General features: G+C 40.9%; 1 protein-coding gene across 2 annotated transcripts in view; it reads left to right on the forward strand.

Moving 5' to 3' along the window:
* The first annotated feature begins 748 nt into the window (after positions 1 to 748).
* enpp2 (ectonucleotide pyrophosphatase/phosphodiesterase 2) overlaps positions 749 to 16172 on the forward strand; it is a 30854-nt gene continuing 15430 nt past the window's right edge. Inside the window, exons 1-10 of one of the 2 annotated variants that reach the window (XM_067602474.1) lie at positions 749 to 3259; positions 3735 to 3945; positions 4718 to 4823; positions 9496 to 9651; positions 11080 to 11205; positions 12357 to 12417; positions 12671 to 12768; positions 12912 to 12991; positions 13180 to 13299; positions 13888 to 13943. In XM_067602474.1, the coding sequence (XP_067458575.1) occupies positions 3928 to 3945; positions 4718 to 4823; positions 9496 to 9651; positions 11080 to 11205; positions 12357 to 12417; positions 12671 to 12768; positions 12912 to 12991; positions 13180 to 13299; positions 13888 to 13943 (821 nt within the window). In that variant the 5' untranslated portion in view covers positions 749 to 3259; positions 3735 to 3927. The remainder of the gene's footprint in view (positions 3260 to 3734; positions 3946 to 4717; positions 4824 to 9495; positions 9652 to 11079; positions 11206 to 12356; positions 12418 to 12670; positions 12769 to 12911; positions 12992 to 13179; positions 13300 to 13887; positions 13944 to 16172) is intronic. The other variant, XM_067602475.1, reaches the window with a different exon arrangement.

Raw genomic sequence — 16172 nt, forward strand, 5'->3', positions numbered from 1 at the left:
AAGGATTCATTACATATGTAAGTAAATGGCTTGAGGACACAGTTAATTACTTCTTTTATAAGTGACATATCAATACATGTTGGAGAACCTACGGTGGCTGCAAAAAATGTGAAAGGCCCTCTCTAGAGCCAGTGTTTGGTTTGGTTATATTCAATTTCTGCCAAGTCTTTTCCACTAGATGTCACTAAATCTTACACACTGGACCTATGCAAACTTGGATAGATAGAACTTGGATCGACGAAGATGAAGATTTTCTTGAATCTTTTCCACTGGGAAGGCTTCTTCTTCCTCCTGTCAGTGTCTACATGATCCTCTTCCTCCTTGCTGTTGGTTAGTGAGATATCCTAAACTATGTCATACTCCTCGCTGCTGGTTAGCAGGATATCCAGAGTGGTGTACTCATCCTCGTTGCATGCATCCGCAGTTGATGGGCCATCATGAAGTCAACTTCTTTGTATGTTTCTGTTGTGTCTGTTAATCTGTTGTGTCACTGCTCTTCACCTGCTGTGTAGCTATTGTGACCAGAACTTTACTAGAGAAGCCATATACCGTTTGAACTGAAAATGACCTTTGTTACAATCAAAGGAATTTAAGAGACCTGACGGACTATAATATCCCTTTGATACGCAATAGCAGCGTGCACATTAACGTGATTATGTGTTTTATGCATGTACATGTCAACGCGCATGCGCACTGAACCTGGTGCATTTTTGCTAGGCACCTATTTAAATAATTAAATTTAATTATTAATAAAATGAAATAATGATAAAATTCATTTACATTTAAAAAACTATTTTCAGTTTTGCTGCAGAGCAAAAACTACAAATTTAGTTTGAGTTTTTGCTAAAAGCCAAAGTAACTAACCTCTTATTCAGGTAGATATTAATGACCGTAAATACCAGTGACAACAATATTAACACTGTCAGTCCTAATGAGAGAGAAACCAAAGAACTAGTCTGATAAGTGTGAAAGATGTAGCCAGCCAGCAGCTGTTTTCACGTGAGTAAAAATTTATTGGCGATGCCAGTGTTATACTTTCCGCGTCAGCAAGTACGCAAGGATTCGCTAGGATCAGTGTAACAGCGGACTCCAGAAAGTAAACAGAACTACTATGTGTCCATGGTGTCTGCAGCTGTCCGTGAATGTGTCCGCTTGGGAGTATATTCAGGGTTTTACCCTGAATACATCCATGGTTAGCCCATGGAGAAGCCCATTCATATTTTCCACATCCGTGTGGCCTAAAGGGTCCGTGTAACGTAAATGTTGTCATCCACCTATGTCTGCAAGGGTCCGTGTGGCCCCTCTGTGGACGTCCACATGCAGCCCAAAATTTGTGACCATGCGGACTGTATGCATAACAAGCACATCAACTGCACATGTGCTAGAAAAGCAAAGTTTAGGTTATTTGCATAACCTTTGTTTTCTTAGTAGCATTAGTGAAGAGAGCAGGAATGCCTGTCGTCTACTGTATGTACTGTATTCCTATTCTCATTAAGCTGTCACTATTTTTTCAAATTTTTAACATACATACATAGGAACATACATACATACATACAGGAACTCCTCAGCTGCACAAAGTTCTGTGTAAAACAATACAAGGGGCTGTGTTGGTGTGGTCGTGTTGTTTAAACTGCCAGTGAGACAGTGAAATACAATCCAGCAAGTCCGGGTGGAGTAACAGATTATTGCGTTTAAAGGCTGATAAGAAAAACACTGCACAGCAGTTTGTAGTAATCAGACTGGTTTTTGCAAAGTCATCACCCCGCAGCTCTGTTTGTCATGTGTTAAATGTGTCTGTGTCCACAGACCTCTGAAAAAAGTATAAATGGAACCACGTGCGTGTCTGTGCAAGCCCCACCTGCCGCTGTTACATGTTAAGCTGAAAATATACTTACCACATCCATGAATCCACAAGGGTCCACATGACGTAAATTTCGTCATCAGAGGGTGTGCACGTAGGCTCTGTGCGGACATCCGCATAGCTGCAATTTGTTGTGTCTGTGCAGACCTGTCCGCATCAGTCAGCTACTGTGCATATGTGGAACGCGTCCTCCAATCACCTGGTCTGAGAAGAGGTGGATGTGTTGTTTGGCAGAGGTGCATTTTATTAGCTGCCGAGAACTGCATCCCCTCCTTTAAGTTTCTTTCAAACACTTCAGGATCAAACACTGTTATCAGCTCATATTTTGGCTTGACAGTGTGAATTTCACACATTTAATGTTGACCTAAGATGAAATAATAGAGGATGCATTACTCAGCAGAAACAATCAGTTCTGCTGAGTAATGCATGCAGCCATTAACACTCAGTAATGACACTTTAAATCAAAGTTTGATAGTAATCAAATGGTTTTTATCAGCACATACTTTATTTGATCAACTTTGATGGAGTGAATTTGACACCCAACATTCATTTTTCCACATTTAAAAACCTCACTTTAGTATAACTGAAAAGAACACCGAAGAGTTCGCCCTAAGAAATAGAGAGAAGTTAATGAAGGAAACGTTGTAAATTTGTATCAAGGAAATGTTACTGAGTCTATAATAACGACAGTGACTCTAAATGTTCAAAAACTATAGACTTCAGATCATTTGTCCACATTTATGAACCTGATAAAGAAGTTGATATCGTTTTTAAACAGTACTTTGCCTCAAACACCATGGCAACGTCTGGTAGGCTAGTTTTCCCTTCAGCTGTGTGAACTCCCGCGACGTGCATGCACCTCTCGGTGGCAGGCAGAACTCTGCATAACCCCGGCCAAACAGTCCAGCCGGCTACTTTATTATATTCATTTTTGATTCTAATAAAATAGTTTGGATTAACAAGTTGCATTCACTATGCGTGTACATTTACGACTACTAGCCTCCGCTTCAAAACAATGTGAGCATGTTAACAGAGAAACGTACCTATCTGTGTCAGTACCGCCCCCACGTGCTCTGTATGAACGTGTGTGCGCGCGCTCAGCTGGGATGTTGTGTCCTGCTGAGTAGACAGTAGAGAGTTGTCCTTAATGTTTGACTAATATTAGCAAAATAACCGATGACAAAACACATAAAGAGTTGTATTGAGTGCACAGACAGGGGACATCCATAGACGGGCTACTTCGGAAAACACTGGTGGCAGCCCGGACCCGCCTAGCTGGCTACTTTTCCCCACTGGCTGCGACTCCATATTCTTGTGGAAAACCTGAGTCCGCGGTCCGCGTGCATGTCTGCGGCTGCCCGCAGAGCGCGGAAAGTATGAGATGGCCTTAATGGAGAGGTGAGGACTGAGGGCATAAAGATTCAGTGATGAGCAATGAGAAAATAAAAGTAATGCTGTAATAATGCTTTGTGTGTTTATTTATTACTTTTCGGTCTTTCTAAATTTACTACAATCATAAAGGACTTCTTTGAATAGCCAACTCCGACTTTTTAAAGACATTCATACACGCTGCAGTGCAATTATGTCGCAGTTAATACAGTTTTGTTCATTTAATGGATTTAAGATGGATTTTTTAAGTATTCGTTTTGTTTTAGGTGGAGAGCCTATGGTGGAAGCGGGGGAGCAAGTAAAAAATCTTTACTAATGTGGTCATGTGCTGTGCATATTTTGCTGAAGCGACTCCTTATCCTGGGTTGACCCCAATTAACACCAGATTGGTGTAAACATAGGCTAATTGTCCGAGTTTTAATACATATTACAAATTGGCACCTGTGATTTAGTGATTGTTCTCTCTGTATCATCCAAATCTCAGCCGAGATAAAAGCCCTCCTCCAACCCAACACCTAGAAGAATCCGGTCCGCTCCTGCAGCCACCTCCCCCTCCCTCCCCTCTTTCTCCCGTTCTCTTCAACGGCCCTCCTCTCCGGTGGTCCTTCAGTTTCTGAGTCAGCATCACTCACTCTCCGACCTACAGCACGGGACCACGCTCAGCCCGACAGAGGAACATGTTGCTGCAGAAACTGGTACGGTAAGAGCTCGTGCATACAAGTGTGGATACTGCCGTGCGTAATTTCGTGCGCAATTACGCATGTTATCGTGTATTTTGATAGTTTGCATTATTCGCTGTGGCCGAAAAGACTATTTTCGTTATGTTCTTAGCTTTTTTGCTGAATACCCCCTCTTCCTTCTTTCCTTCCTGCTGCTAAGCATTTGCAAAACAATTGCAGTTTCGTTTGTCATTTCCAAGTGGCGAACGACTCGCCAAACTATCAAAGGCGATTGTTATGCGGATGCGGGTGGTCCCCATTCACTTTGAACTACCCCCAATGTAGTCTTGACAGGTCGTCAAGAAAACGCAGTCAGCATTACCTGTGATAGAACGATTCCAATAAAGAAGGAGGAACTATTGCTACAAATAAATGGCTTAAATGCTGAACAAACATGCCAAAGTATCCATTTTAGAATTTATTTTGGAGCAGAAGGCTCAAGCCCCTGTGGCTGTGGCATTTTGCAACAATAATCATTTTTCAGTCTGCTAAGACAGGTGCTAATGAAATTAAATCACACCAGCTAGAATACATTTGTTATATATCTTTTAAATAGCCACAAAGACCATGATAGTCTGTGCATAAGAGCAATGAAAATGTGCTGGAAAGATGTAGTCTGATAAGTAGGTGTTGTTTTTCTGCCCCAGTGTTGATTCTCTAATGGAGAATAACCACATGACCTTTGATTAGGCTATGCAGCAGTTATGTAATTGCTATTCTAATGTCACATATGTTATTATTTCTTCAGCTTGTATGGGTTCTGTCAGTCCTGTGCGGCACTGACGTGTGTTTGGGGTTTGTCTACGACCGACCCAAACGCTCAGGAGAGGACGGAGCTTCAGCCAGGACGGAGTGTGAGTACACTGTTCTCATTACTGGGAAACTTAGAGAGCATGTTTGAACCGCTTGACCCTGAGCCGGCAAGCATCCACACAACTGAGGTAGCCTTGAAAAAGACACAGAATCTCCCACCATCTTCAGAGGGGCTATAACTGACCTTGAACTCTGACCTCTATGTGGATCACAGGCAAGAGAAAAGTTCCCCACAAGGATCAGTAAAGTGTCTTATTGAAATGAGTGATCAGATGACCTAGACTTTGACCTCTGTCAAATAAAGCAAGTAGTCACTGAGTCAGGTGTTGAAGGGTCACCTGGGAATCTGTTTTTTCCATTAGTGTGATATAATTTCAGCAAAAGTAGCATTTCCATCAATCTAGGGTTAACTAATCATTACATTATGTGATATACAGTGTGTTACTCATGTCCCCTTAATACATATAAATGTATACCTGCTATTCCTCGTCACAGGTTGCATGTGCAGTCATTTCCCTTCACAGACTGTTACTTTTTAATAATTTCTAGATCCTTAAAAAGTCTAAAAAAAAAAAAAAAACATTAAAAAAAACAATTTTTTCCCCTCTTTTCCACCCTGTAAATCATCTTGCAACCAATGAAATCCATCTTGGGACCTATTGTGGGTTCCTGACCGCCAGCTTGGGTACCACTGGTTTATAGATTGTTTAACTTGCTGACCTGTGGCTGTGTCATGCTGTGTTAAAGAGAAAATAAAGTGCCTAACCATAACATTTAGTATGTTGAACTGTAGTCCAGTCTAAAAGTAGATCAATAATCATTACATCACACTGGTGCTGAAATGATACACCGATTGGTCAATAAACAGAAAATTAATCAACAGAAATGTTGATGATCAATTAATTCTCATTCAGTCATTTATCCAGCAAAATTGCCAAACATTCTCTTTTTTTCAGATTCTCACATGAGAGGATTAGCAGCATTCCTCTGTTTTATATCTTTGTTTATTGAATATCTTTGGCTTTTGGATTGTTGGTCACACAAGACAAGATATTTGAAGACATCCTCTTGGAAATCCTGATGGGTGTTTTTGGCTATTTTCCGACATTTATGTACTAAAGGTTTTATATTAACTGATACTTAAACTTGCAAGCCTATATCATTACAGTACAAGTACTGTGTGGATGTCTGCTGTAAAATGAATGAGAACAATACAAATGTGTTAAGGTACATCAGGCTTATGTGAAAGCTTTTCAGAACTGTCTTTGACACACAATAACAACATACGTGTTCAGTAAACTACACTCGTGAAAAAAATCACACACTTACACTTGCCAAAGTGGCTCAGCACAGGCAACGTGAAGTGTATGTTGGACACACGTTAATGTATCTTGGCCAAGTGTGCATGGGACATGCCTAAAGCTACACTCCAAGTCCAAAACACACGCAGAAAACAACTTTTGAGAGGTTTTTTTTAGAGCAGAGTAAATCTTGAACCTTATGTTAGCTTCAAGTGCAATCAGTCACCCCGACGTCAACCGAGGTGACACACGTCCACCCCCGTCTGTCTCCAGGATCGCTCCTCTAAACATGAACAACATGCAATTAGATGAGAGCTGAGTTTCCACACCAGCAACTGCAGCTCCAGAGGAATTTCTCTACCTCCGTTTATTTGCTGGGTTACTTTCTATATGAAGTGTCTGCCAGCGCATATGAAATGAGTGACCAGAGAGTATGTGGTGGTGGTGGTGGGGGGGTGTTACAACGGATCACTGTGACCTTGCAAGGTTGTGATTGGGCAGCCGGTGTATGTGTGTTTTTTTGAGGAGAGAGAGTGTGTTTGTATTTCTCTACCTTGAGTCAATATTAAAAGAGCATTGGAGCTCATTTTCTGCTCCACGTTTTCAAACCCTGTCGGCACAAGAAGGTACTTTTGCATCTCAAGGAGTTTTACTCTGTGGCACAGACAGTCATAGCTGCAGACTACAGCAGCAATCTCTTCTGGAATTCGGTTGCTGTGTATTTTGCTGCATTTTTGCAAAAGAAAAATCTACAAAAATGCATTTGTGCATAGTGTGCATGTGAATATGTAAGAAAATGTGGCATTTTATACCTTTTATTGTCTCACCTTTTGTGACACAGGAAAGTTCATAAAAATTAAACATGTCACACAACTCATTACAACTTTTACATGCTTTTTCACAAATCTACTGTAAATAAAAACATAAATACAAGGCTCATATAAATCCCAATAAATATTACCTCATAGCATCTATTAATAATCAATGCACGCTCGCGAGAGAGGCAGGACACTGCTGCAGTGTGCCTCGTTCTGCACCAGCCGATCTGAACAGCGCATGGTGCTGAAATAAAGTTTAATAAACTTAACAGATGAGTGACACAGATAAATATTTTAAATTGTTCAAATGAAAGATTTACCCTGTTAATTCCATGGTTTTTGCCTATTTGAATATAACAGATTTGTTTCTCACAAACAAAAATAGGTGATGGTCAAACAGAAGTGCTGTGCTGAGCAACAAGTGACCAAATGAGTGTTTTCCTCAGCTGTAACTCTGTCAGCCCTCACTAATCTTCCCTTGCATGCAAACCTAAAATAAACAGTTCTATAAACAGTTCAGCAAAACAAATCTATTTTATTCTTCAGTGAATTAAAATAAATACACAAACAAAACATGTTGAAAACATGCAGGTCTGTATTTTCACCAAGCATATGAAATGTTATGAAATGTCCCACAATGAATATTGTGGAGGAGGAGGAGGAGGAGTTTTCTTGTGACCAAACAAAGGTTAAGGTTACTGTGCGCAGTCTTGAAGTCTAACATGTTGAATGCATTTCCCTCCTCATAAACCATTTGCAAAGCCACATTTTTAGGTATTTTCCAAATAAAAGGCACTAAAAATATTCTTTCTGTAACAAATTGTAAGAGCTGCTGAGCTGGCCAGTCACACTACAGTCCCCAACACACCCCCCTTTAAACTGAAATTCTCATTATTCTAAAAATACAATTTTCAGAACAAATTGAATTTACTGAACTTCACAAAAATGACATCAAGTATAATTCCTTGTTTAACCTTCTTGGGTTTGAAGTGCCACATTCAGCCCCTTTTTTGGCGTAACCTCCCTGGAAACATCCAGGAAACACTGGAAAGTTGTCAAGAGAAGAGTTTCATTAGCAGAGCTAAAGTTAGAATTCCAGCTCATGGGGCTGAGAGGACCTTCTATGTGCTCTAGTAGGCTGAGACAAAAGGACACACAAAATTTTTGACCTTGCATCCACAGTGACTGCAACAAAGCAGGAGTCTTATAGCAAAGATGGTATTGATGCTGTACCATACTCTGAGTCTACACCACTGTGCCAACAAGCTGAGCTGCATAAATAATTTAAAGGTAACACCTCAGTTCCTTCATATAGAGCACATATGCACATGCAAGTGTCCTTGCAAAAACACACACATGCTTATATGTCCACACAGGAACACACAAAAACTCCTGTTGGCATCCTCTAGTCTTCTCTGAGGAAGCTTGTTTTTTCACGAGCAGGCAGACAAGGAGTGTATTGTTAGCAATGTGGCAATAAGTTGATTCTGTCTCACTCTCAGATCTCCAGGATGTCTTCAGTTAAGTCGGGGGGGGGGGGGGGGGGGGGGGGGGGTTCTCACACTGTGGGTCGGGATCCAAAAATGGCCAGTGTCTTCTGGGTCCTAGACAAGAGCATTATTGTGTTATAGAGAACCTGAGTGTCCCCGGAGTGAGATAGTATTTCCACAGTTTGGATCCCAGGAGAAGATTTTAAGTGTTGAGTTTGGCATAGTTATCATTAATTATTATTAAATGACCCTGTAAAGTTATACATCCACTTGCTGTCTTTTTTAGCTTGCCCACCACATTTCTTTTTTTTTTTTTTTCAAAGTAGTGTATGTTACCAATACACTGTATTTATGACTGCCGGTCAGTATAAGTTGGTGCTTTTAATTTCCTTGGAAGAAGTGTGAACAGTGCAGCCTTTCTTTAGGTTTTGTGGCCACATACAGTAACTTAAAAGATTCTTTCTCTGATTGTAATATTGCACTCACTGGACTAAGGCCAAAACCTCCTCCCAGTTCACTATTAATGTGCTGAAACTAAAATGTGAAAGGTGTTGAGTTCATCAACAGTGACATTTTTGGGCACTACTATACACTTTAATAAAACCATGGATCAGGCACACCTCCAGCACATCATCAATGTAGACAGTACCTTTAACCCTGCTGTGCTGTCCTGTTAAATATTAGATGTATAACTTTTACCTCAGTACACTGACAAAGGCCGCAGATTAAAATGTATTTAGGGAAGATAGTTTTTGTCTCAGATCTTACTGTTTGTAATGGACTCTTTTCTGCTCATAGGAAGTGATGAATCAAAACTGAGATACAACTTCTATCTCTTAACAGCTGTGAGGGATCCACTGTATGCAAACAAAGCTGGATTTACTATTGTTGGATCTTGTGGTATCTGTGTGACAACACAGTATTACTGACAGACAACTGCACTGACTCAAACAGGGAACTGTTTCAGACTTGGGAGCAGGTGATCCACGAAAGCAGTTTCCACAGAAATGGTTTCAGACATGGCAAAGTGGCCGCAGCAGGAAAACGAAAACGTAAGTGTATTTTTCTAAAAGCTCATTGGATGTGTGTTTTGTTCGTCCCCAGCTCGCTCTACGTCTCAGTACGTGCCGACCTCTGGCTCCTGCAGGAACAGGTGTTTTGAGCTGGTTGAGTTGGAGCCACCAAACTGTCGCTGTGACAACCTGTGTAAGACCTACAACAGCTGCTGCTCAGACTTTGACCAGCTCTGCCTCAGGACAGGTACTGGATCATCCTCACTGCTTGTCTTGACTTTGTTTTTTTTTCCTTCCTCTGTGTTTAGTACTTTTATCCTAAAGAGTGCAGCTCAACACAGACATTAGAAACACCAGTCACTCTCTTGGTGTTATTATTAATAATGTTAAAATATATCATTGTGATTTAATACCATATAAATTTATTCAAAAGATTTCATTTGAATCCCTCATAAGGCAGTGTTTAACTTTAGAGATACTCCTTAAATAGAGAAAATCAGGAATTGACATTCTGTGGTTTGTTTCTCCAAAGAAAAATTCAGATCAAAAATTACTCCCAGATTCTTGGTAGTATGTTTTATAACAGAGGAAAGGAATTCAAGGTTGCTCTTGATGGGGACAAGTCAGGTCGGAGAGGCCAAATAAAACACTGAGTATTTTGTCATTAAGCCGGAGGAAATCCTGTGACACCCGGTATTTAATATACATCAGGCAGTGAAAAAAATGGAAAATCAGTCTTCTTATGACTTTTATATGCTTTTTTATATGCAAGTTTGGTTGCTGTGAAAGAAAAAGGACAGGTTGTGCTTGATTATTTTGGATCTAAATTTGTGATTCTGTTCTGTTTTTTTTTATAGAAAATGACTAAAATATCTTAAAAATGTTCATGAAAGAATGTTTGTTCTGGTTTGCTCAAAAGGCAGCTCTTGAGGAAAAGTTATTGTTCTCATTAGGATGATTTCTTTGTAAGGCCTTTTAATCAAGACATACAAATATCAAGATTTCTGAGCCAATTATAACCCTCCTCTCCTCTCCTCTCCTCTCCTCTCCTCTCCTCTCCTCTCCTCTCCTCTCTTCTCCTCTCCTCTCCTCTCTTCTCCTCTCCTCTCCTCTCCTCTCCTCTCCTCTCCTCTCCTCTCCTCTCCTCTCTTCTCCTCTCCTCTCCTCTCCTCTCCTCTCCTCTCCTCTCCTCTCCTCTCCTCTCCTCTCCTCTCCTTCTCTCCTCTGTTGGTCTGTCAACTTTCTCCCCCTGCTATTTCCAGTGTTGGTGGTCTGATTTTATGTTCTCTCCTTCGGCTTGGTGGTCTTTGGTTTACCACTGCCTCGCTACTGTGTACCTGAAAACGATGATATATTTGTTTTTATCGTTGCTCTCTTCAGTTTTTACCCTGACAGTGTCAAATCCTACTTTAAGCCACAACTCTCGCCTGGTGTTCTCATCTTGCAACCTTGTCGGTGTTTGTCTCGGGTGCTCGGCTGTAAAATATGCAGCCAAACCACTGTTACATTAATATATTAGCTTTCATTTCCCAGTGCGTGTGGTTTCAGCAGTAATCTGTCAGATTAGTTGTGCATATATCATTTGTGTTTTGGAGTCTACAGTTTCATTTTCTTTTGGTTCTTATGTGACAATTTTTTATTCTTTAAATTCCTCTTTTGTTCTTCCTTCATACAGAGGGGGGCTATGAGTGCAGTAAAGATCGCTGTGGGGAGACTCGGAATGAACAGCATGCCTGCCACTGCTCTGATGACTGTCTGGCAAAAGGAGACTGTTGCACCAACTACAAGACACTGTGTAAAGGTTTGCAACATTATTTATACATACGATGGAAAGGTCTGCTGACCCAGTTTGACTGCATCTTATGTATTCCAGAGGTTAACAAGGTATAGACTGGTAGGTCCATGTTGTTTAGACATGTTCAGTGTTGTTTGTGGTTGAGAATACATTTTATGATTTGCCAGTTAAATAACCCACCCCTTGAAAACAAGCTAACTCCTACAGCACTAGCTAACTGTGCTCCTTATAATATATAGAAATTGTCTCTTGTGCAGTTGTAAAAGAAGCAACTCTATCCACAGATAGACAGCTCACTCACTTTTTCAAGGAAAGATTTTGTCTAATCAACTTTAATCTTTCTATTTTCTCTTCATTCATCTGTTGCTCATCTAAAATGTTGTGGAAAAGTGTCCAACTCTTTAAACGACATGTACCAAATTTGTTTCATATTTGTCTCTTAAATACCAACCAGCTGTGCGTACGACAGTGACTATTTTAATTGGCTGTATGTGAAGATTTTTTTTGTCTACACAGACAGAAAACAACAGCATGTGGAGTGGTGTGTGAACAGACAGGGAGCTTTAAACAAACAGTTTAAACATTGAATTTAGTGTATTTGCATTAAGCAACAACTAACACCATGTTGTCATTGGCAACAGCCAGACAGCAGACATGGACACAAAACAGGCTGTGAACTGTATTCATGTCCATGCAACTAATGTATTTCTTTTATTTTTTAAATTATTTATTAATATATTCATTTTTGAGCAAATGTCTTCTTATCTAAAAGCAAACAAACATCCACCAGAAAAAAAAGTGCAAAAGTGCACTGCTAATGTCCATTTGCATGCTAGATAGCTAGTCAGCTGTCACTTTGAACAGCTTACTTACCCCCAAATAGCAACATTGGTTAATTTAGATGCTAATAGTTGGGTCCTGTGTCTTCGCTCAGTCGTTGGCTTGCTACAGTTAATAGCCCAAGTTTGTTTACATGGAGTCTCTGTGCACCCACTGGCTTAGCTGTCAGTCAAACACAGACAGCAGCCTGCTCATATATCTTATAGTATATCTTCAATTCATCACTTTCAGTGATGAAAAAAAACAAAAAACAGTATAACAATCAATTTAAATGTATGAAATTCCTCTCACTTCCTCCTCTGATCGTGTTCTTTCAGGAGACAATTCATGGTTGCAGGATGAGTGTGAGGAGATCAAGACTGCTGAATGCCCTGCTGGGTATGTTTACACCTGAGTAGTAAAGGAGAATAAAGTAATAGTGATATGACCAGATCTTTTTCTTGTGCCTTATGTTCCCATGGTCAAAAAGGAACTTTCACACTCAAACTTTCTCTCTTTTTTTTCTAATTTCAGCAACATACTGTTTGTCTCCTCTTTTAAACTGTTTTTGCCACATATCTGAATTATCTGCTAAGGATTAAACAAAGCTGACCAAGTAGCATCTTTTCACCCTCTTATGCTGTGTGTGCAGGTTCGTGCGTCCACCACTCATCATACTGTCAGTGGATGGATTTCGAGCTTCTTACGTAAAGAGAGGAAACACTGTCATACCCAACATCGAGAAACTCAGTAAGGCCTGGATGGGATTTCCCTGGCAAGGGGAAGACTATGTTGATTTGGTGATTTGTGGATCACAATTAATTACTGATTCAATGCTATGTGTGGGAGTTTCAGTGCTAATCGAGTTTACTTTGCTTTGTTTTCCTTTACAGGGACATGTGGGACCCATGCTCCATATATGAGGCCTGTTTACCCTTCCAAAACCTTCCCCAACCTCTACTCACTGGCTACGGTATGGCCCAGCGGCATATGATCAGGATTATATGATGATATGATAAAGATTAGATTGCAATTAGTATGCTAACATTAGTGTAAAACTCAAATGATGGCTGAGGCTAACTAACTATAGCTAAAGCTGAGGAATAAACAGATGACAAATCTTAATGTACTGAGCATAATCTCGGTGTGATTGTTCCTCAGGGTCTCTATCCAGAGTCTCATGGTATTGTTGGTAACTCCATGTATGACCCGGTGTTTGATGCCACCTTCACCCTGAGAAGCCGAGAGAAACTCAATCACCGCTGGTGGGGAGGACAGCCAGTAAGGACCATTTTATCTTTTATCTCATCTGTCATCATCATGTAGTCTTTTCTTTTCACCATCTGTAGATCATCAGCGATCTGATTGTGTTATTAACACAAGGATTCCTTTTGTTTCTCCTTTTGCTTTGATGAATGATAACTTTTGCATGTGGCTTTGAAGATCAGTGTTTTTTTTTAATTCATCTGTCATGTCACAGAAGGCTAACGAAGGCAGAAGGGTTGTTCACTTTTTTTTGAAGCCAACTGCAGTAGAAATGGCAGAAGATCCAACAAACCAAGTCTGTTAGGCTTTATCATCTGTTAAATAAGGTCAGATGTTGATTAATGAAAGCTGGTACTGAGTCAAGATACATTCCAGACTTAAGGTTTTTTCCAGTGTCCTGTTGCAGAAGTCTTTGAAAATAGTTGATGACCAGTCTCAGTTTTGTATTATTTGGAGGAACAGCTGTAGTGTACTGTTCACCATGACCTTGGTTTCCTCACACTGGTGTTGTTGTTTGTGTCCAGGGTAACAACAGCTACAACAGTATCCTAATAAACTATGTCAGACTGATAAAATAACAAGACTGTACTGTTTGTCTCCTAGATCTGGATCACAGCGCTCAAACAGGGAGTGAAGGCTGCCACCTTCTTCTGGCCTGTGTAAGTCTGCACACTCACACACACAAAACCTCAAATTTCTGTGATCATGAGTATCATGGCTTTCTGTTAGTGTGAGATAACTTGCACCTTTATCATGCTTGTCTCCTCATTTTGACAAAACCTAATTTGCCATTAATGTGCACGATTTAAAGGAGTTTATGAATGAGTTTCAAACATGCATTTCCAGTATAAGTGGTTGCCAAAACCTGCATATGTTGTTGTGATGCTTGCCATTGCCACTGAACAACAAAAACAGTTGAAAGTCATTTTTTCAATTGAAAAAATGGATATTTTATAGGTCCTCATAAGTAAATCGTTTCTTCACTTACTGCCCTCTGCAAAGCTCAGGTGTGAGGATACATCTGATGTTTTCACTTGACGTAGTGGGAAAAGCACATGTGTTACTAATAACGTCTACAATGACTTAATTCTATTTAAGAGCCAGCATGCACAATATCAGGACCCAGAAACTGATGCAGCTAAATTTAATGAATCATTCATTTTATCATTGAAGTTTTTTAACCTTTATTTCTTCAGGAAAGTTTCACTGAGAGGCAGCTTCTCTTTTGCAGAAGCCCTGATCACATTCACACTGTTTCACACAATCACACCTGGAAACTGCCCAGTACAACCACAGACCGATCTGCTGGTTACTGAGCAGCTTTACTGGAGCAGTTAGGGTTAAGTGCCTTGCTCAAGGGCACCTCAGTGGTGTAAGGAGGGAGGTTCAAGTACTGCGGTTTCACTTTCTTCACTCACATTCATCATGCTTGTTTGGGGATTGCACCCGCAACCTTCTGCTCACAAGCTCACTTCTCTAACTTGGCCACCACTGCTCTAACTGACGCGCCAGATGGTTTGCAGACAGAACCATCTGAGAAGTCGTCCTTGGGAAGTGTTTGGAAAAGGGCAGGCACCTCCAAAAAATACTTGGCAGGTGATTGGATGAACCATCTGTCTATCACCATCTATCATCATCTTACCTTGCGAGGCAGCTGGATTTGCGATGCCGATTGGTCCGCACGAATTGGTACAGACACAAGCGATTCAAGATGGATTCTCGCATGATCTCATGATGTCATGATCTTGCAAATCCAGCCGCCTTGCAAGGTAACCACTGCCCCGCACCTGTGCTTTTCCTGCTGTGACACATCAAAATGTCTAAATGAGAAGAGCTAATATGGATTTAGTGTCTTGCACATGACTTGCGCTCCACGCTATTTGAAAGAGGGCTGAAACCTGATGTAGTGTAGAGTCATATGGTATTGTCCTCACCTGTCCAAACAAACTGAACTAAAGAGTAAACACTCCAAAGTTTAAACAAACGCGCTTGGTGTGAATGTGTATCCTAAAGACCACTGCCCATGCATTTCCTCTGTAAATGATTCAGGGATTGTAAATGATTTGGATGGTGAAAATCAGCAGAACATGCCCGCTCATGTTCCTGCCGCTGCCCCAAACCTATAGACTGTCAAACACAAAGGAGCCCACATTTATCAGCACAGAGCGGGCTTTGATGGAGCACGAGGCAGATCTCAGTGGAGGGATGGCGTTGGGCTGTTTTTACAGCAATTTGTGCAAATGGGCCTGTTTACACTTTGCAGGATTCCTCTGTGAACTGGGGTCGCAGATGTGCCACTCTATAGAATCATGGGGGCCAAAGTATGGTTTACATTGCTTTTCTTGCACTTGGAACTGACAGAGGTGTGTAAGAAAGACAGAGAGAATAAGGAGAGAGACAGGAGTGCCTATATGACAGGGAGGCAGAGGATGGATGTCTGTGTGGCTGAGAAAACCTTTTTATACAACATATCACATCACATAGTTTAATGTTATGGTATAACTGTGGGGATTGGCATGGTAATGGGGACCAGGGGTTTGTTGCTAAATGACTTGCTGGTTGAAGGTCTGTGTTAGGTTCAGCTTTCTGGGAGGTCCCCCTCCCCTAATCACAACCAGAGAGAAAAAAAAGAGAAGAAGAAAGAAAGGGAGAGTGTATAAAACAGTGGGAGGAGGTAAAATGCTGTTGAAAGTGTGAACATAGACAAAAGTACAGAAAGAAAGAGAGCAGACGTGGAGAGAAGCCTGCTGTCAAGTGTTACCGCGGTGTAACCACACCTTCTTGTTCCTCCATGCCACCCCCCACTGCCTCATACATCATACCCCGTTCAGGGCCTCGGTCCTGGGCTTGATCGTTGACAGCTGTGGACTGTATGACAGCCAGCAGCC

The sequence above is a fragment of the Thunnus thynnus genome, chromosome 10, assembly GCF_963924715.1.
Source record: "Thunnus thynnus chromosome 10, fThuThy2.1, whole genome shotgun sequence".
Lineage (NCBI taxonomy): Eukaryota > Metazoa > Chordata > Actinopteri > Scombriformes > Scombridae > Thunnus > Thunnus thynnus.